Raw genomic sequence first — 21,278 nt, 5'->3', positions numbered from 1 at the left:
TAATTTTTCAATTGATTCTCTAGGGTTTTCTATCATATCATCTGCAAAGAGTGGTACTTTTGTTTCCTCACTGCCCATTCTTATTTCTTCAATTTCTTTTTGTCATTGCTTATAGCTAGCACTTCTAACACAATACTGAATTATAGTGGTGACAATGGATATCATTGCTTCACCCCTGATCATACTGGGAAGGCTTCCAGTTTATCCTCACTACAGATAGTGCTTGCTCTTGGTTTTAGATAAATACTAATTTTCATTTTAAGAAAGGCTCTATTTATTCTTATGCTGTCTAGTGTTTTAATAGGAATGGGTGTTGTATTCTGTCAAACTTTCTCTGCATCTATTCAGATAATCATATTTTTGTTGATAATGCTTATAGCTTTCCTAATATTGAACCAATCCTACATTCCCATTACAAATCCCATGTCATCATAGGATCTTTGTGATACGTTGCTATAATCTCCTTGCTAGTATTTTAAAATATTTGCATCCATGTACAAAAATATTCATAGCAGCTCTTTTTGTGGTGGCAAAGAATTGGAAATTGAGAGGATGCCCATCCACTGGGGAATGGCTGAACAAGTTGTGGTATATGAATGTGATGGAATACTATTGTGCTATAAGAAATGATGAACAGGCCGACTTCAGAAAAACCTGGAAAGACTTATATGGTCTGATGCTGAGTGAAGTGAGCAGAACCCAGAGGACTTTGTATACAATAGCAGCTGCGTTATGCAATGACTAGGAATGTTAAACTGAACTCTTCTCAGCATTACGAGGATCTAAGGCATCTCCAGAGGCCTTGGGATGGAAAATGCTGTCCACATCCAAAGAAAGAACTATGGGAGTCGAATCGCTCTCACTTATTTTTACCTTAAGTTGAATTTTGTTTCATTTTTCTGATGGTTCCTCCTATTGGTTTTAATTTTTACTTACAACTTCACTAATGTGAAAATATGTTTAATGGGTATGTAAATGTAAAGCCTATGTCAGATTGTGCACCGTCTTGGGGAGGGTGGGGGGGAGAAAAAGGGAGAAAAAATTTTCAACTCAAAAGTATATGGAAAAAAAAATTTAAAAAATAAAATAAAATATTTGTATCAATATTCACTAGTAACTGACCTATAGTTTTCTGTTTTTGCTTCCTCTGGTTTAGGTTTCAAAACCATATTTGTGTCATAGAAGAAATTTAGTAGGATTCATTCTTTACCTTTCTTCAAATAGTTTATATAGTATTAGAATTGTTCTTTAAATGTTTGGTAGAATTCACTTCTAAATCCATCTGCTCAATTGTTCTCTTCCAAGAGGTCTTCCTCCTCCTCCCAATGACTTTGTATTTGCTTATGTGCTGTATCCTCTCAGTAGAATACAATTTCTTTTGGGGCAGGGGCAGGAACTGTCTCACTTTTCAATTTACATCCTCAGCAACTGGCACATAGTGGGCACTTAATGCTTGACTGAAGGGTCATTTTTTTTCTCCCTTAAAGACTGGGGGTCCCTGAGCTCTGCTTAGAGAACAGCAAATAAAACAAAACCTTTCCTGACAACATACTTGACAGTGAAGGGCCCAAGGAAACAGGCCAACTACAGATCCTGATCCCATAAGATCAACTTGGTCTTCCATGGCCTCATTCTTAGGTCTGTTAAGTGGATAGGTCTGTGGATATCAGCTCACCTAGGGGGCAGAAGTGAAAGTGGATGCCACAGAAATACTCAGACAATTCTACCATTGACCAGGCTACTGGCTGAATAATAGGCAAGGATACCACTCACATAACCAGGTGGTACTATGCTACCTGAGCGCACAGTAGCACAGGACGGCATCAGGGTCAGGGTACACATCATACATAATGTTAGTCTAGACCTGTTTGTGACCGATATACTTGGTTTTTACTATGTCCATTTGATGCGGTAGTATGTACCTCCTCATGACCTGGCAGAAACCTGGGATAAAATGCCTGTTATTTATATGAAAAAGACCAGGAAGAGGTAGAAGGGTAATCACTATCACCTAAGTAGCTTCTGTAAAAACTAAGGCTTCTGAAATATTAGTGTGAATTGCAGAGAAAAATGGTGGGACTGAACCCTTTGGATTTAGAGTTATAACTGAATCCTGCTCATGGCAGAAGTGTGGAGGAGGCTGCAGGCCTCCAAGATGGTACAGCTTCAGCATTCAAAAGAGAATGCCCTGAAATGAACAGCAATCCTCAAAGACCCTGGCCAGTGGTTAGGCTCTGTTTGAAGCCATATAAAGACTGAGGGTGGCTTCCTGAGGACAATCCTCATTTTTGCTCATCTGACCAAGGGCCCCCCTCAAATGGAGTTATCTTCCCCTCATTGATAAAGAACCCTTAGGGGACCTAGCGAACTGGAGCTCTCTCTTGCCTTATCAGATGAGGTACTTGCCAAAATCAAAGCTATATGTTTATTTCCCTTTGGAATTTCCTGAAGGTGAAACTATCCCTGCTCTCCTTTCTTGGTGCTCCACTGCACCCTTGAAGGCTCTTTGAGTATCTGCTTACCTAGCATATGAAGCAGCCCCAGGCATCAACTAGGAATTCAGTTTATTAGATAATTCTGAATTAACTATGAAGAATTGCATATATCCTTAATTCTGCATCTAAGAGGAAGTAATGGGGCCAGGAGATGTGGGGAAAAGGCAGAGCTCTTGTGTCCACCCCAAAGTCATGCCATTACTCTCCGACCCTGCTAGACCAGGTAGCAAAGCCCTGCTTATAAGGAAGCAATGGGCTCTGGGAACCAAGGCAGAGTGGGAAAGAGGACTGTCAGCAGACCTAAAGCACAAGCCAAAGGCATGAAGGGGAAGAGTTGTGAGGAAGGGGGAGCCTTGGATACACTAGGAGCCCAACTTGGCTAGACCACAGTATATGAGTGTATGGGGTGGGGGGTGGGGCGGAATGTGATTGACTGAAGAAAGGGTCCCCCCAACTGGGGCCTAACTATCCCACCACCTGTTACATTCCGTTTCCAAGAGAGCTGGAGTGATCTGGAAAAAGTGCAAGAAAGGTTTCCTGGAAGGAGTAAGGCACTAGGGGAAAGAGCCTGAGAACTCTGCGCATGCTCAGGGAGAGGAGCAGGTGCCAGGTGGGCCTCCACTCCCATCTCAGCTCAAGCCTCTCTCCCCCTCATTCAGGTGGCTTTCTCCAGGGGCCAATCAATCCAGGGGGGGCCTGAACAGACGGCCCACCTGGGCAACTCACCAGGCCAGGCCTGCTGTGAGGTAAGGAGGGAGAGAGAGAGAGGCAGCACAACAGCTCATTGGGTGCCCACTGTCCGTTGAGGGATGCAGCCTTCGAGCTCCAGTGCCTCTGGCCAGCCCTCATACTTGTTGGTGTTCTTGCTGTTCTTCACATGCTGTGGGGCAGCCATGAGGAAAGAGAATGATGAAGAAGGAAGGAGGAGGAGGAGGCCCTGCTGCCAGGGGGCCATTCAGCAGGTGAAGGCACAAGGCTGGGTTCTCTCCATGGCAATCCAGACACTTGGACTGTCATTGCTAATTAGGGGGAGGGAGGCAGGGCAACTTATGTTACCCTCTCTGAACCGGTTTCCTTCTCTGTAAAATGGGCTTCACTTTGGCCTACTTTCTAGGGGAGTTTAGGAGTTGGGGAAGAGGGGGAAATCTATTCCCTTGGGCCCAGACTCTGTCTACGGTGGGGTAGGCCCCCTGGCCTTAAGGGTGAACCAAAATGAAAGATAACACTGTCCACCTTTCCCCACTTAGGGTCATTCTAGGGGGGAGGACCCTACAGACCTGCTCAAAAGGGCTCTTGTCCTGAACTCCTTTGGCACCAACAAACACCCAGCTGTCCCGAAAGGCCAGTTCCTTAGCATTTGTGCTGCCTAGCTCACTGAAAATTTTCCTGGTTTCATCATTCATCCTGCAGCAGAAAAAAAAAAAAGGAATCTGAGGGGTGGAGATGGGGAACGAGGCTGCAAGGAGGGAAAATAGGGGTGGAGAGGTGGAGTCAAGAACTTGGATCAGAAGCTTCTTACTTGGTGGCTGGGTCATCATAGGAAGCCACAAACACTAGTGTCCCTTCATGGAGTGGCCGGATGAACTTCAGTAAATCATTGACATCTAGAAAGGGAGAAGAGCAGAGATACATGCAAGATAACATCTGAGCTCTAGCTCACGGACCTTGGAGGTCACTAGTGCAGCCTCCTACTAGAGAGGGAAGGAAGTGACATTTGGATGAACCCAAGACCAGAGCAAGTGGCAAAGGCTAGACTTGAGGCCAGGCCTCTGGGCCCTTCTTGGTGCTCCCGCTCTCCAGAAGCTCCCTTGAGGAACTTTTCTACCACAGTGACGTGACTGCTCACACCCTTTGCCATCCCATCCCACTGTTCTGCATGTGCACCAGGATGCCAGAGACACAGGCCCCATATATACACGTTGCTATCACAGAAGCACTTTTATGGTGGCAGAGAACCAGAAACAATGAGGGCACTGCGGTACCTAAATTTAAAGGCGCCTTCAGCAGCAAGAGACCATAGTTCTGAGATTTGTGTGAGCTGACAGATCAAAGTGTACAGAGCCAAAAGAATACTCAATTACCAGAGGAATGGATCAAAGATCTCAGGAAACTGAGCTCTGAACAACTGAAAAACCCAATAATGCTTCCAAAGAATATACAGTGACACTCATGTCCCTTTCTCTTGGCTGAAGATGGGGGCAATTAGGGCAGAATGTTGTCTATGCCGGCAGGTGATAGTCACTGTGTGCCTTCACTTAACTGCTTTTCTATGTCAATTGCAAAGAGGGGGAGAAGGGACTTTTCTAGAAACTACTGTGATGTAAAAACTAAAATATAAATGTAAAAACTATTATGATGTAAAAAAAAAAGGCCATCAGCAAAATGTATTTTCAAGAACTGGCTGTCTTTGTCCAAGGAATCCAAAAGGAAAGACAAAGAGACAGTGTGGGGCAATCTCCCTTCCAACCCACCTAGAGCTCCTAAAGGAAGGATGGTCAGAGCTATCTATGGAAGTGAGGGCTGAGAAGAACTCAGGGCTGGTCTCACTTGCTCTGGTCTTGCTTACCTCCAGCCCACATGTCAAAGGATCTGGCCTCAAGGAGTTCCCCATTCACTCCTGCAATGGGAAGGTGGTAGGGTTAGGGCATAGGACACCCCTGAGGGTGTCCACAAACACATCCCTGCCTCCCCCAAGGGGAAGCAGCCTATGGCCAAAAGGCTTGAGGGACTCCCAAGGCCAAGTGGAAATGGCCAAGACTAAGACTAAGAGCTAATGAGCCTTCAGAAGATGTGTGGGGCCCAGGTTTTAGACCTCTCTCAGGAGAGCTCAGCAGCAAATACTTGGGAGAAACAAATCTTTACTGTGGACACTGGGGGAGGGTAGGAAGAAGAGACATCCAGGATTGTCAAAGGCAATGGTCAGAGCTCTCTTGGCAAACCATATCCAATACAGCTAAGGAATAGCTGTGGGTGGACCTGCTAATCACTAGGGCCAAATGGAAGCTGGCATGGGCTGAATGTAGTTTTTCTAGGATGGTGATACAGCATAGTCCAGGGACAGCCTTTGGAGAAGATTCTAGAACCCTGTCATCTGTTCCTGGCCTAGAACCCTCTAGACAATCCCCTTTTCTCTCCAAGTCAGGTCCTTTTCATTCCTAAAGGCTAAGCTCAAAAGCCATCTCTGGTGACCCTGGTATTAGAGAATCTTCCCATCCTTGGAGTTGACTGGCTCACAGATCCCATTCTGCCTTATAGTCAAGGTCATTCATGTCCAAGCCCACTACTAGCCTGGGAGTTAGCTGGGAGAGGCTGCCCCCTCTCAGCACAAGGGAAACTTGAAGGCCTGACCCCAGTTGGCACTTAAAGAATTCAATCAAACTCAATTTTATGAAATATCTACTTTGTGCGGACTGGGGGCCAGTCTCTCCCTTCTCCTAATGGAGCTTAGTCTAATAAGCAATTTCTTTGTTTCTGCACCTATTAGACTGGGAGCTCCTTGAGGGCAGGACAGTGCTTTTGCCTTTCTTTGTATCCACAGTTTAAAGGGCCATCTCCAGTCGTCCTGATCTATATCTTGCCACTGGACCCAGATGGCTCTGGAGGATAAAGTGAGGTTGATGACCTTGCACAGCCCTTCCTCACTCAAATCCAATTTATTTGCAAGTCATGGCATCACCTTCCTGACGTCACAGTCCTCTTCAAGAATGAAGGGCAAACAACAATCCCTAGTTTAGACCAGTGCCTGGTACTTAGCAGGGGATATATACATATATATATATATATATATATATGTATATATATATATGTATATACACACACACACACATATATACATATATAGATATATAAAAAAAATGACAACTGAACTATGTCAGTGGCAGGGAAAAGAAATTAGTCCTGGATTTTTTTCATGGGATCCAAGAACCAAACAGCAGATTAAGAGCTAGTTGGAAAGGAAAGGAGACAGCAAGGTCTGGAGGGACTCCACTCATCCTCCATGGTCCCACAATGTTAGGATCATGTCAGCTAGGAGGGGCTACTGAGAGCCTCTTCCCTACAGCAACTCTGCCTTATTTCTCACTACTGGAATTATTTGTTAGGGCGGACCCTACCCCCAATCCAATCTTTTGGTTGACACCCTATTTGCTACTTTACACTGTGATTACCAGGCTTTGAAAACTATGCCTCCAGCCCCATCCTCATTTCCTAGGAATCAAGCAGAGGGTGTACTAGGGCTGTCAAGGAGAAAGGGAATGAGGACAAGGCAAGCCATTCCTGAGATGGGAGAAAGGAAAGGGCTTCAGAGCTCTGATGAGATGAGGATGGAGAGGAAATGGAGAAATCCCAGCCTCATTTGGTCTTTGCCACAGTCCCCAAAGGGGAAGGATTAGCACAGCAAGGGCTTGGAAATCACGTGAATTATGCTGATCCCAAGGGAAGATGGGACCTAATTTGTTCTGCATTTTAAATAAAGCCTATCCTACACCCAGTGTCTTGTTAGCCCAGAGCACTGGAAGGGTAACTGAGGGCCCAGTGGAGAAGAAGCAAAACAAGCCAGACACCAACATTCCTAAGGCCATCCTGGAAGAGTGCAACAGCTAGAAAGATTTTGAGAGAAACCTTCCCAATTTTAACTGTGCCAGAGGCAACAGCCCAAATGAGACACATGAAGTATCATTTGGGGCAGCAAGGGCATGCCTTAGACACAGGAAAATAAGGAAAGCAAACTATTTGGGGGCTCTCTCCCTTCCACAGGAGATGGGGTGGGGACTCCTTTCTCATTCTCTCTTTCTAGGTCCATGTAAAGGATCTGTTCCCAGAGCCTGCCAAGTCCAGAATGGAGTGGGCTATGGACTCACCATTCACCAAGGCAATGTTCAGCCCACGTCCGACATTGTCCTTTACACTGCTCATTAGCCTGGGGAACAGAACGGTAACACCTATGATGGGGGACTAGGGAGAGAGAGGAAAAAAATCTATTCCTCTCTCTGCCCCTTGACTCTCCCCACTCTGGGCACCATTCTCCCTCTCATCCATCACTCCGCCCTCTTCTTCCCACCACCCCAGTGAGTTGTCCCTCAATTTTCTCACATCTTATCCTCGAGGCAGATCTTGGGTCCGATGACATTGGCGGCCCCACTGACCACACGAAAGGCCAAATGCTGTTCGGGACATGGCTGGGGCAGGCCACACTTATACTTCCTGGCCCGGGGCTCTGGGCAGAGACAGTGGTGCAGTGTGATCAACTACAGGGCTCAGGGACAAGGAGCAGTGATGCCTACTCAGCTGCCCCAGCCTTAGCAGCCTCAACAGGGCCATGATCCATGGCAGGTGCTGGCAGCACCAGGAGCAGGAAAGCAGAGGAGTCAGGGAAAAGAGAGTGCCAGCAAAAAAGATACCCCCGAACACAGGAAAGACCTGGAGTGGGGGAGGTAGCAGGCAGGCCAGGAGACTTAAGGGAATGAAAGGTAGAAAAGGGAATAGTGGGGAAGTGGAAGGGGGAGGTGAAGGGGCTAGGCCTGGGCAGGATACTGAGAGGAAGAGGGTGCTGACTGATCCCTGCCCAAAATTCCTTGGAAGCTGGCCTGCTACTTCTGATGAGGTGACACAGCTGGATGAAGGAGACTCCCACACCCCTGTCCCTCTGCCCCCACCCCTGACTGGGTTTGTTGGAGGAGGTCAAAGCTCTCTCTGTGCCCCATCAAACTCACGCAAACACACTCACTGTCATGCCTGGCAGGGCGGCTGGCCTCAGGGCTGGGCTGGACAGACCACAGGGAGAAGGCCCTTTCTGCTACTGACAGGAGAAGAGAAACGGGGAGAGGGGGAAGTAGGGACAGCAAGAGAGAGGACAGGATGGGACAGTCCGTGAAACGGTTAGGGTAGCACTAAAGGCAAGTAATGACTGGCAGCAGGGAACCAGATGACAGGCAGTAGGGGCCACAGGGCACAAGCAGAGAAAGGCAGGCTAGGAGGCCACAACCGTGTACATCTATTCTGCCCCACCCTCAAATCCCTGGACAGAGATGGCAGGTGGAAGAAGAATGGTCATGTGAAAAGCAGGCTCCCAGTACACCTCTCAGCTCTGCCCTTGATGCGTCTGGACCTGTTCCCTCCATAAAGAAATCAAAGGACAAGATGCCTATTTAGGGGCACAAGAGGAAAGAGAATCATGGCTTCTCACAGACCAGCACCCCAAAAAAGACCAATTCAAAGAGTCTCCAGGGGCCTTTCCAGTATAACTGATGTGGGCAAAGCCCCTGGTCTCAGCCCTCCTTGTGCCAAGAGAAGTGAGAACAGTTTCCTCCCTCCCTTTCTAGCCATCCATTAAATAAGTGCACCCTCCATTAGCTCACTGGGGCAGAGGGGGACACTCCTAGGGCACATGAGAAGATTGTGCAGGGAATCTGAGCTACCACCACCATGCATTACAAGAGAAGGAATGCAGGGAAAGGGGCACATACCTACCTGTTGTCACTGCATTCTCAGGACCTGCGGAAGAGGGGAGAGAGAGGGAACAGCGTCACCCCAAATAGGAGTGGCCCCTCCCCTTGTCTGCTGAAGAGCCAGCATTGCTCCCCTTCCCCAGATTATACAGCATCCCCTTGTGGAGGCTAAATATAAGATGCACTGACTCACACATTTTACTCAGGTCCTTGAGCACAGCCTTATTAATCTCATTTGAGACACATTCAAAATGACTTGTTTAGTTAGTTCCCTAGGCCCTGTCAGATTGGGGATAGGGACTAGCCCTGGGATTTCAGTGATACAAGGAACTCTCCCAAAACGCTCTCTACTAATGCCAGTCAACACTTTCTCTTCAACTCAGTCTTACAGAGTTGCCTAGAGAAGTAGACATTACAAATTAGAATGTGAAAAGGAGGTTGTGCTGCTACCTGGGAGCTGCACATGTCCAAGTGTCCAAGGAGAGAACCCAATATTTCAGAAGACAGGAAAAATGTAGAGGGCCTCATTTTCACCCCTGGCTAAGGGGCTGGGCTTAAATGAGCTACATAAGCAGACCCCAGGGGAAAGGGAAGGGTTCAAGAGCAAGACAGCATGCACTGTAGGGAGGAGGTGCACTCACTACTGAAGAGCTGCTGTAGCCGAGAGAAGCTGCTTCCATGTGTCCCCAGGAGAATGCTGCCCAAGATCCAGGTGAGGCCGGCAGTAAGAATCAGTACTACGATGCGGAGGGGGCCTGGAGAGATCCAGAGAGAGCTGCTTAGGGGCAGGAGGAAGGCCCTAGGGCCAGAGCAGTAACAGAGTCTGAAGTGAGCTCCAAAGTCCTCTAGGCCAACCCAAACCTAAACAGGGATCAACCTCAACCAGTGCTAAGTCTCGTCTTGAAGACTTCAAGATGTGCAGAAATCATTTTACTTTCAGACTCTGGCATAAAGTTTCTCTTTATATTAAATAGAAATCTGCCTTTCTACAGCCTTCCCCCTCTCCCTCCAGTTCTGCCCTTGTAGAACAAGGCCAATCTCTTTGCTACCTCAGATACTTGAAGACATAGATCCTATCTCTTTTCCTTTTCTTCAGGTTAAACATCTCTAATTTCTCCAATGTATCTGGGCTTGGACAGTCTAAGCCTCAGCCCCTTTGGCATCCTGGCTGCCTCCCTTGGAGCAGCTGGTTGGTGTCTTTTTGGGAGTGTTACACCTGGAAGTGAACACAGGATTCCAGCTGTGGTCAGAGCACAGGGACTATCCCCTCCCTTCCTCTGGCCACTGTCCATCTGTCATGGAGCCCAAGAGCATACTGCTTTTGGGGGCTGCCACTTACCCTGCTCACCTGATATACCCAGAGACACCCAGGCCCGCCTTTAGACACACAAATGACTCTTTTACCATGCCTCCCACATTCTGCACTAGATTTTTGTGAACCTAAATGTAATAACATCCTTGAGAGATTTCATCTTATTCAAGCAGAACCAAATACACACATACACCCACATCCCTCCCACACAAGTGCCAATAATGCAAATGGAAAGAAAACAAGAGAAACTCCAAAGTACTGCATAAGTCTAATTATTAAGCTTGGCCCCAAAGAGAAATTAGAAACACCTCTCTCTCTCCTTCCTTCCCTGCACAACAGAGTGGGGGGATTATAGGTGGGAACTATGCTCATACTGTCAGACTCAGTTGATGCATAGATTAGTTTAGCTGAATTGCTTCTTCCCCTTTCTTTTTTATTCTTGTCACAAGGGATGGCTCTCTTCAGAAGGGAAAGGAAGAGAGGTACATTTGGAAACAAAAAATGATATAACAGTAAAAATCACCCCTCCAAATTTCATCTTATTTGACTAGCACTTTTTTCAGGCTGCCAGGATCTCTTTTGTGTTCCCAATTTAGGCATCTGTTGCATTTCAAATGTCACCTGACAGCCATTCATTGCACAAGCATTTACTACAAATTCTCTAGAGAAGCATGCCAGTCATGAATCTGTGGACAATGAGCTTGAAAGCACTTTCCAGGGCTTAGGAAGGAGGGAGAGAGAGCAAAAAGAAAGACACTTCACCCATAATGGTTTGAATTAGAAAAGTTGAATAACTGAACAGAACAACCCTGGGGGTATTAATTTTTGTTTTCTTTAATTTGCTCACACATTGATGCTTAACATGCTCCATCTTAGCCTGTGGCACAGGTTGCAATGTAAGACAAGCTCTTCCTGTGTGCCCCCTTCACTGGTCTTGAGAGTTAGAGGACACTACCATAGATTTTGGGGGATAATTCATGTTTACCCAGGGGAATTGGGTATCCTAATGACCTTAAAAGTGATTAAGCCCATTCTTCTCCATTCAGGACTGAGGGCCCTAGATGCACTGCTATAGTCCTAAAGCACAGGTGTGACCAAGTCATGCTTCTGCTCCCAAAGTCCCAGTGACTGACTCCTTACTGCCTCTCTGTTCCTGGCTTTCTGCCCATAACATTCTCTCTTCTGCCCCTGTACTATTTGTTCCCATTCCCTTCTCCCCTCCACCTCTTCCTCAAGGCTCAGCTACAAGCAGCTGATGGCACTATGGAATGAACAGTGAGCGTGCAGTCAGGAGCACCTGAGTTCCAGTCCAACCTCACTTACTAGCCAGGTGACACAGGGCTCCCTTTATCTCTGTTTGCCTCAGTTTCCTCATCTGTAAAATGGAGATTAATAACAACCCTTACCTCCCAGGGTAGTTGTGAGGCTCCAATAAGATAGTATTTGTAAAGCACTCAGCACAGTGCCTAGCACACAGTAGGTGCTTAATAAATGCTCTCCCCCCTTTAAATGTCACCTGCTATACAAGGACTATCATATTAGGATTTTCCTACTGGCTAGTGCTCAGCACCTCTCTCCAAAGTGCTTTGTACATACTTCTTACATATTGCTTTCTACCAATGCATGAATGCCAACTCCTGGAGGCCAGGAGGCCTAGGGGTACCCAGTAAATGTTTAGTAAATGCTTGTGGAATGAATGAAGGAATGAAGGAATGAAGGAATGAATGAATGAAAGAGCTTTGAAAGAAGTCTTAGCTGTGGCAGCTGGGGTCGAATAAATGTGTAGAGACCTTTTCGAGCTGCATTTTGCAATAGATTCCTTACATGGTTTCTTCATTTGGCTTTTGTCCCATTCTTCCTTCCCAAATTCCAAAGCTTCAGCCATTAGTTTGCTTGGATCCGTTTCTTGGGGAGCTCTTTTCTTAGCACAACTGTAAGGGCCACCCAAGTTAGGGGTCATTAATGCTAATTTGATGGGAGTGCTAAGGGCTCCTTGGAAATATCAACGATTCTGAGACTTTCCTAGTTTCTCTGACTCCTTGTTGAAATGACTCAACTTATGCAGTCCAGGTTCCTCCAAATAACCAAGATCCAGGGGCAGATCCAGAGAAGTTCTGGAGGTAAAGAGAGATTAGGGAGGTAAACCTTCTCAGACTATGAAGATAAGGCTGAAACAGGAGATAATCTAGAAAATATAATAGAAAAAGGGATCCCAGGGTAGACTGCTATCTTCAGGAAGTTCTACACATGCAAGGAAGGAGAGGAAGACAACAGCATGTGTTGTAGGTGCAGCAGAAAGATTGGCTCTGGAGTTAATGGTCCAGGGTGAAAAGCCTGCCCAGGAACCTCAGGTCACATGTACAAAAAACATGTACACCTGCCTGACTACCTGCCTTCCCTTGGGACTCTGAGCTTCACTGTCCCCTCATTTGTAAGGGAAATGATCATCTCCTAGGCCCCTTCCAACTCCAAACCTTTGAGCCTATCAATAGCAAAAGAAAGGACAGTCAGGGAGATGATTTCTCAATGTAGAGAGCATCCCCATGGACTTGCCAGGGAGTCTATGAAATTAGACTACAACAGACCATAGTGCTTTAAAATTTTCCAAAGTACTTTTCTAAGGATGGCAAGATGAGCTCTGTAGGGAGGATTCATCTCCGAACCCCAGCTCATCCATTAACTTGATCCACACTGACTATGAAACCTGGGCGAATGTGTTTGTCTGTCTTGGTCATCCCCTACCCCATCCCACCCCTCCTCTTCCCTCCCTTTCTCCCTTCCCTCCCCCCAACCCCAAGCTCTTCCCTCTTCTCCTACCCTTCCTTCCATTAGGGAACTTTCCAAGACTATATAAATTGCTGAGAAGATGCAGACCCTGCATCTGGTAGGAGTCTCCTGCCCCTAAACCTATGTGCAGGGCAGTGTGGTAGGGCCCTAGGAAGAGAAAATCAAGGCTCATGCTAGCAGGAGACTCCAAATCTTCTTTTGCGCAGGACCTCCTGGTTAATAGCTCAGAAAGGACTTGGCTGGGTCATCTAGAGTTGAGTTTATTTCATCAGTCATTTCCATAATAATAATGACGGCTAGCATTTGTGTGCCACCCACCCTGTGGCCAGGCTGATCTCCTTTGATAATAATATTGGGGCACTGGGATGGGGTAGAGGAGATCCCAGGTACTCTTGGAGGTCCTTGATGGGAGGGGCCCTGAGAGAGGCTCTCATCTCTGGCTGTTGTTTTTCTCTCTTTACTCAGAAAGGGTTTGAAAACTCAACCCCTCAGGGAAAATGTCCTGGATTAAAGAGAAAACTGATGAATTTCCTAATTCATCATACTTGGTTGGTTTCCTCTATAATATCCCAGTTCTCTCTCTCCAACTTTTCTAGCACTGTATTCCTCGGGTTTCCATCCTGTCTTTACGGTCCATTTTGGTCTCTTCCAGTTTGAGTCAAATCGACCCGTCCTCGGCTCTGTCCTAAGGAACTCTTCCAGCCCCACTCAGGGATCTATAGCCGCAGCCCTCTGGGTTTAAGTACCACCACCACCCCGAAGGCGATTCTCGGGCTCGGATCCCGCAGAGCCCCCCAAGGCAGCCCAGGCACCTGAATACCCAGGGAAAGTGGGTCTCCTCCCACTCCAGCAGACAGTGAGCCTGGCTGCTTGTGCAGCCGCGAAATCACCCTCCGAGGCGACCCCTGAGCACAGGCCTCAGAACCTGGGACGCCTCCGTCGGCTGCATGCACCCAGCAGCACTTCCTAGCCTACCACCATCATCACCGGCCCCCCTACCCCTAGGCCTTTGCACAGGCCGGCCCCCACGCCTGAAGTGCCGTCCTTCCTCCCCTCAGAGGCCTTTCTAGATTCCCAGCTCCCTCCAAAGCGCGGCCCCAGCGCCCCCGCCCCCACCCCACCCCCGACTTCCCGGGAGCTGGTCCCCTCCTACCTGCCACCCTCATGGCTCCGTGGGTGTGTGAGTGTGCGTGCGTGTGTCAGAGAGAGAGAGAGAGAGAGAGGGAGAGAGAGAGAGAGAGAGAGAGAGAGAGAGAGAGAGAGAGAGAGAGAGAGAGTGTGTGTGTGTGTGTGTGTGTGTGTGTGTGTGTGTGTGTGTGTGTGTGTGTGTGTGTGTGTGTCTCTCTCTCTCTCTGTCTCTGTCTTGTGTGCGCATGCGCGGTCGGTCACAACAGCGACTAAAGTCCCTACAGAGAGCGGGGAAGGGGGAAGGGGCGGGCCCAGAGACCACGGTGCGGCCCGCCTGGACGCGGCCTGGCCCGGCCTGAGGGTGGGAAAGCGGCCCACAGAGAACGGGAGAGAGGCGGGAGAGCCGGAACATCCTCCCCGCCCACTCGGGCGAAGCATGGAGACCACCCCAGAACGAGGCTAGCGCTCCGTCCGCACTCACGCACGCACGCCGAGCGGACGTGACGTGCGCAGGCTTCGTGGCCCAGCTGTCACTGCCACACCTCCCCCCCTTCCCGCCACCGCCCATTACCCTCAAGCGCCTTCTGTTTGTCAGGCCCTGGTGCTCCGTCAGCGGCCACGGTTTTAGGCTCCGAGGAGCTCCCCCATCCTCACACTCGGGATCAGACCTAACCCTGCAGTTAGGCTGCCGATGGCTCATAGAATGGCTTGCTCCAATGCTCCGAACTCGGTGGCCCAACGGTGGGCTCCCTCCCCCTTTCTCATTATTAGTTGCAGGTAACACCTTTCAGATTGATTAAGGGCCTACCATGTGCCAGGCACGGAGCTAAACACTATAAATATCATCTCACTTGATCCTTACAACCCTGGGAGGTAGGTGCTATTATTGATGGGGTGCTTGTGTTTATACTTGGACCCCAATTTCTCCCTAGTCTCAGAAACACTCTCTGACAACTCCTCCCCAGCCCAAGGACACTGTGCCTAGCAGTTATTCATGCGTGGGCCCCTGGGCCCCGGCAAGACCCTTATCTCTCTCCCTGGTGCAGCTACACAAAGCTGGGTGAGAGAGTGCTGGGCTGCTCAGGCCCCAGCCCTCAGATTATGTCTCTGGAAGCCTCCCAACTCGTTAGTAAGCTCCTGTCTTGTGAGAAAGCTTTCCCTTGTTGCAGAGCATTCTCTCATCAAGACAGAGGGAGAGGGGTGCCTTGCCCAGCCCAAGGAGTTTGGTCCTTGGCCGGCCCAAGGACTCTTCCTCCTACCAGACTCCCAAGAGCCATGCCTCTGTCATCTCCCTCCCTGTCTGGTATACTCCCTGTGCTTTCTCATCCATAGCTCCCAAAGATACCTGGAACTTTAGATTACCTCATCAGTATCCCTGGCATTCCTTTTCCATATAAACCCTAGCTCCATCTGTTGCGGTGTAAGAGGTTGAGAGGTTGTGACCCCTCAAAGACCGGTGTATAGGACGGGTTGTCTGGAATAAATTCACAGACTCAAGCATTCTTTAATCCAAGGTGGCAAAGTTTATTGTTACGCTTTTCAGCGGGCAAGGATTCTTAAAGGATCCTGCAAGAGACTGAGAATGCAGCTAGGGTTTATATGGAAAAGAGCATGGGAAAGAAATGCCAGGAACACTGATGAGGTAATCCAAAGGTGCAGGTGTCTTTGGGGGCTATGGATGGGAAAGTACAGGGAGTTAACTGGACAGGAAGGGGGATGGATCTTTGAAGTCTGGCAAGATGAAGAGTTCTTGGGCAGGTCAAGGATACCCCTTTCCCTCTGTCTTCATGAGAAAATGCTCTGCAACAGAGGAAAGCTTTCTCACAACTAAAAAATTGGGAGGCTTCCAGATACATGATCTGGGGGCTGGGGCCTGAGCATCCCAGATAAGGGTCGTGCTGAGGCCCATGTATGAATAACTGCTAGGCACGGTGTCCTTGGGCTGGGGAGTGGTTGTCAGAGGCAGTGTTTCTGGGACTTGGAAGGAATTGGGGTTCAAATACAAGCACAAGCACCCAAGCACCCCATCACATCCTCAGTCTTTTGCAGGTTCCTTAAGAATCCTTGCTTGCTGAAAAGTGTAATAATGAATCTTTGCCACCTTGACTTAAAGAATGCTTGATTGTGTGAATTCATTCCAGATGACCCATCCTATACTCCAGTCTTTGAGGGGTCTCAACCTCTCAGACCTCAACATTATGATCCCTATTTTGTGGAGAAACTGAAGTGAAGTGACTTGCCCAGGGACACACAACTAGTAAATGTTGGAGGACAGATAGATATGCAGTGATTTGCATCGAGTCAGCTGACTCCAGGCCCAGCACTCTATCCAGTGCACCACCTAGCTGCCCATGAAGGGGATAGGTAGTGTTTATTTCCTCTTTATCTTTTCATTTTCTTTTTTTTTTTCAGGCTAGGCAATGGGGTTAAGTGACTTGCCCACGGTCACACAGTTAGTGATTTGGACTCAGGTCCTCCTGACTCCAGGGTGGGTGCCCTATCCACTGCACCACTTGGCTGCCCCTTTATCTTTTCATTTTCAAAAAAAAAAATCATGACTTAAAAGTTTCTTGACAACTCATTAAAACAATTCTATATGTGAAAGTCTTAATCCAATTTGAGACTTTATAAACACTTACTAAAACATATCCAAAGATAATAACTAAAATACATTCAAAGCCTATGTATTTAGACATTTGTATGGATTGATATAAGCATCTGTGAATATTCCGCTAGATTTGAAAGAAGTTCATTAGTTCCCCATTACTTGATCTTTTCCTTTGTTTTTCACTGGCATGACAGAAGTTCTAAGGCCACTAATATAATTTCAGCTATCATGAATCCTTTAAACATATTCTTTTTCAAGGATATGAGTAGACAGTTTTCAGATAAAGAAATTAAAGCCATCTATAGTCATATGAAAAAATGCTCCAAATCACTATTGATTAGAGAAATGCAAATCAAAACAACTCTGAGGTACCACATCACACCTATCAGATTGGCCAACATGACAAAACAGTAAAATAATAAATGTTGGAGAAGATGTGGGAAAATTGGAACACTAATGCATTGTTGGTGGAGTTGTGAAATGATCCAACCATTTTGGAAAGCAATTTGGAACTATGCCCAAAGGGCTATAAAAACGTACGTACCCTTTGACCCAGCAATAGCACTTTTAGGGCTGTATCCCAAAGAGATCATATAAATGGGAAAAGGACCCACATGTACAAAAATATTTCTAGCAACTCTTTTTGTGGTGGCAAAGAATTGGAAATTGAGGGAATGCCCAGCGATTGGGGAATGGCTGAAGAAGTTGTGGTATATAAATGTAATGGAATACTATTGCGCTATAAGAAATGATGAGCAGTCAGACTTCAGAAAAACCTGGAAAGACTTGTATGGACTGATGCTGAGTGAAGTGAGCAGATCCAGGAGAACATTATACACAGTAACAGCCATGTTCTTTGATGACTAACATTGATATATTTAGCCCTTCTCAGCAATGCAAGTATCTAAGACATCTCCAAAGCTCTCATGATGGAAAATGCTATCCACAAAGAAGAAAGAACTATGGAGTTTGAATGCAGATTGAAGCATACTATTTGCTATTTTTTTCTTCAGTTTTGTTTTCTTTCTTGTGATTCCTCCTATTGATTCTAATTCTTCCTTATAACATCATTAATGTGAAAATATGTTTAATAGGAATGTATATGTATAGCCTTTATCAGATTTCATGCCATCTTGGGGAGGGAGGTGGAGAAAAATTTAAAACAAAAAAGTTTATGGAAATGATTGTTGATAAATCAAAATAAATTAATTAAAAATATTATTTTTCCCATTGAAAACATTTGAAAGCCACCACATGTATCCTAGTTCATAAGTGGAAACAGTCTGATCTTATTGCTTTTCCCAAAGTGAAGTTTACTAATTCATTAAAAATTTAAAGTTTTCCATCATGTTATGTCTTTATCCTTCTCCCACTGCCCAGGATATATGTTATCATCACATCATTCCAAAAAGATATGATGTTGTATGAACCTAATCTTATACAATCATATATAACTATTGGTTGTATGAACCTGATCTTATACAATCATATATAACTATTAAACCAGTGAGCAAGGAGATGACAAGTCTAAGAACTGATTTCCCCTAATTGCCTAGTTTAGGAAGTTGAGACAAGTAATGATTACAAATTCAGAACAGCAAAATCAAAGCAATAGCATTCTTTATATTTGTATTCCAATTTAGCAGTTCAGGGATGCTTAATGATTGTAACAATAAGATCAATTGTAAAACATTTACAATTTTCTTGCCATGTCCAGGGAAACTTGCCATTAAAGGAGGATGAAGGATATGGTTATAAAAATAGCAAGTCAAGACTCTTCTCTCAGGCCTAAGCCTAAAGTCACAGATTGACCTATCATAGCTAGAACAGAGGAAGACTCCCTTAGCACTGTTTCATTTCAAATCAAAGCCATAGATAACTTTTGGAACAGCCAATCATGCAACAGAGTTTCAAATTATTCACAGGGTGTCATAGCCAGGTTCGGAATCAACCAGGTGGGCTTAGAAAGGAAATAGCACAGTGGGGAAACTGAGTCAAAAGGAGCCTGTCATTACTTTCCTAAGGCTGTCTTCTCAATCTTTCCAGTCTTCTACATACACCACTAGTATTTTCCAGAAGACACCCTCTCTGAGCAGCTCTTGGCATTTCTCTTGAATGGTGGAGTACTGGCTTAACAACAATCAATCAGTTCTGCCTGAATAAAAAACTCAGAGCAAATAAAATTACAGTTCTACCTCACTTAGCAAGTTCTGCTGCTTACAGTTTAAAGCAGGGTTCAGTTGTTTTTTGTGTTGTATTAAAAAAAAACATTTATTAACAGTATATTTAAGTACATTAAGTACATACAAAATTTTTCCAAAAGGATCCAGCCCTTAAACAGTTCATCAGGATATAAAGTTAGGTTGATATGAGCCTGCTTATCTGCTAAATAAATTGGAACAGTATCAAACCTGCAGATGAAGGTATATTCCTGGAGTACGCAGAGAGGGTTCCGGGAGCTGTTTAAGAGTGCTTGAACTTGCAAGGACCAGGGGTCTAAGTGGTTACCTGCAGGGAGGAACCCTGGTTGAGACAGGGTTTTATAATCCCAGGTGTAGAAGGGATCCCCAGGCATGTCAGTAGCGAAGCCCATTGTAGCATAGAGTTACAGTTAGGTCCCTCCCTCATAGTAATGGGGTCAAAGTTAACACTGGAGGAACAGCTTGTGTTGATGAGGTCTAGAGCTTAGGGGTCCTGGAATCCCAAAATCACCACACACAGGTCTTGTCCGAAAGAATTCGACCCAAGTCTTCTTTCAGCCAAAAATATGGTTTATTGAAGATTCGCCATATTAGCCAGACTCTTAAGGAATCTGAACATCTGTGGGCTATTGGCTAGCTTGTGAAAATCTGAGCATCTTAATGGAGACAAGATGGACCTTATATACAGAAAGACTGTGGGACGGATCTAGGAGTGGCCAAGTAGTCTATGAGGTAATAGAATTCCAGGGAAATGAGCCTAGAGAGGACCAAGGATGGGAAGTGGCCTGGGGCCATAGGGAGGCAAGACAATGGAGGGCCAGGCTAGGTCAAGGATAACAGAATTGGGAGATTAGGTGTAGCCAAAATCATGGCCTCAGGAGAATACCAGAGATCTCCTTGATCAAGTGGGAGAATTCAAGGACAGTCCAAAGGTTTTCTAAGGCCTATAGACAAATGGAGCCCAAATTGGGACAAAGGTCTCACTTTGGGCCCATACCCCATCATTGTGAGCAGAATTAATGATGGGGTGATGGGACCTGGACTCGGAACTTTCCCATACATTTTCAGCTATCCTAAGGCATATGGCCCACTCCAGCCCACCTGGATTACTTAATTAGTTTACTTGATACTCCTTAATCCTATTTAGAGCCTTTCACCATTTGCTCCTGCCCCCCCCCCATTTACCATTGCTTAGTCCCATCCAAATCTTTTCACAGTCTTTTTTTGTATAAAAGTATCATTCTTACCCCCATGAAGCCACAGATTCACTAGGAACTCGGCCAGCCATACCGGTGTTACAATACTGCAGATTTAGTAGGAATCTTGCCTGTTATACTGGTGTTATAATAAAACTAGCTACTTTGACTGAAAGAAGGCTTGAATGGTCAAATTCTTTCAAGGCAGACTTGCCCTGTACCCTTGCGTTTCGGGATTCCCAGCACCCCAAACTGCAATATTTGAAGGACTTGTAAGGAACAGTTAGTAGCCCCATGTGGGGAATATGCCTCCCTTCTGAGATAGACTAAGTGCTGAAACATCAGGAGAATTTCATGGAACTGGGCCTGGATAATGAAGCCAGGGGTCTGCCCGGCTTCAAAACAGGGGGTGGTCATATTGGTGAAAGTGTCCCAGAGAGGAGTACCTGAAGTGAAAGGTGGTGGCCTACTGATAAGTGGGTAGGTGGGGAAGAAAGGAGAGAGAAATCAGACCTCAGGTCATCCCTTAGGGCCCCCTTGGGGGTGGGGATGACGTTCCCAGCAATCATTGTGACCTGCTTTAGCCCTAATCGGATTAGGGAGTTTCAGCTGCATGGGGAAATGAGGCCTTTAATCAAGGGAAAGAGACTTGAGTAGAAGAAAGGAGGGTGTCAGAGGGAACCTGTTGAAAGAACAAAAATTATCAGGACTACAAGAGGAAAAAAAAATAGAAAGAGCATCACTCAGGGAACATCTGCTCACTCCCTTTAGGGTCCCTCAGGGCTTTCCTTTTGTTTTCTGGAAAAGCTGCTTCAGGTCCTCAAACACCTTACAAGTATACAGAGAGGAGTCTGAAAGGGAATCAGAAGGGGGGCACAGCTTTATTCTAAATAGGTGGGTCCAACTGGGGAGGCCTTTGAGCTTTACAGCAGTTGGAGTGGTCAGAATAACTATGTATGAGCCCTTCCACTTAGCCTCAAGGTCTGCATCCCCATGGGCTTTCCAGGATTTCAGGTACACTAGATCCCCAGCATGTGCGGGGAAAGAGGAGCTTGGGTCACAGGTGGAATGTTTGGGTAGGTGCTCGTTAGCATACTTAGAGCCT

At 46.4% G+C, this 21,278-nt stretch overlaps 1 protein-coding gene across 10 annotated transcripts; it reads right to left on the bottom strand.

Moving 5' to 3' along the window:
* Positions 1 to 2,547: 2,547 nt before the first annotated feature.
* On the bottom strand, positions 2,548 to 14,587 carry FAM3A (FAM3 metabolism regulating signaling molecule A). 10 transcript variants are annotated; one of them, XM_078147861.1, is made up of 12 exons: positions 14,194 to 14,584; positions 13,359 to 13,542; positions 12,078 to 12,367; positions 9,583 to 9,696; positions 8,964 to 8,987; positions 8,221 to 8,292; positions 7,587 to 7,710; positions 7,355 to 7,413; positions 5,062 to 5,112; positions 4,015 to 4,099; positions 3,773 to 3,899; positions 2,548 to 3,375 (listed from the first exon to the last, which is right to left on the bottom strand). In XM_078147861.1, exons 3-12 carry the CDS (start codon positions 12,211 to 12,213, stop codon positions 3,277 to 3,279), a joined length of 891 nt encoding a protein of 296 aa, XP_078003987.1. In that variant the 5' UTR covers positions 12,214 to 12,367; positions 13,359 to 13,542; positions 14,194 to 14,584; the 3' UTR covers positions 2,548 to 3,276. The 10 variants fall into 10 exon arrangements, with proteins under 10 accessions (XP_078003987.1, XP_020831308.1, XP_078003988.1 ...); XM_020975649.2 differs by lacking the exon at positions 13,359 to 13,542; XM_078147862.1 differs by lacking the exon at positions 13,359 to 13,542 and having other exon boundaries at positions 8,221 to 8,289.
* Between the last annotated feature and the right edge of the window lie 6,691 nt (positions 14,588 to 21,278).

The sequence above is a fragment of the Phascolarctos cinereus genome, unplaced genomic scaffold (assembly GCF_003287225.1).
Source record: "Phascolarctos cinereus isolate Bilbo 61053 unplaced genomic scaffold, phaCin_HiC Scaffold_8;HRSCAF=390, whole genome shotgun sequence".
NCBI lineage: Eukaryota > Metazoa > Chordata > Mammalia > Diprotodontia > Phascolarctidae > Phascolarctos > Phascolarctos cinereus.
Note: the sequence above shows the minus strand (reverse complement) of the source record. Positions and strands in the feature narration are given on the sequence as shown.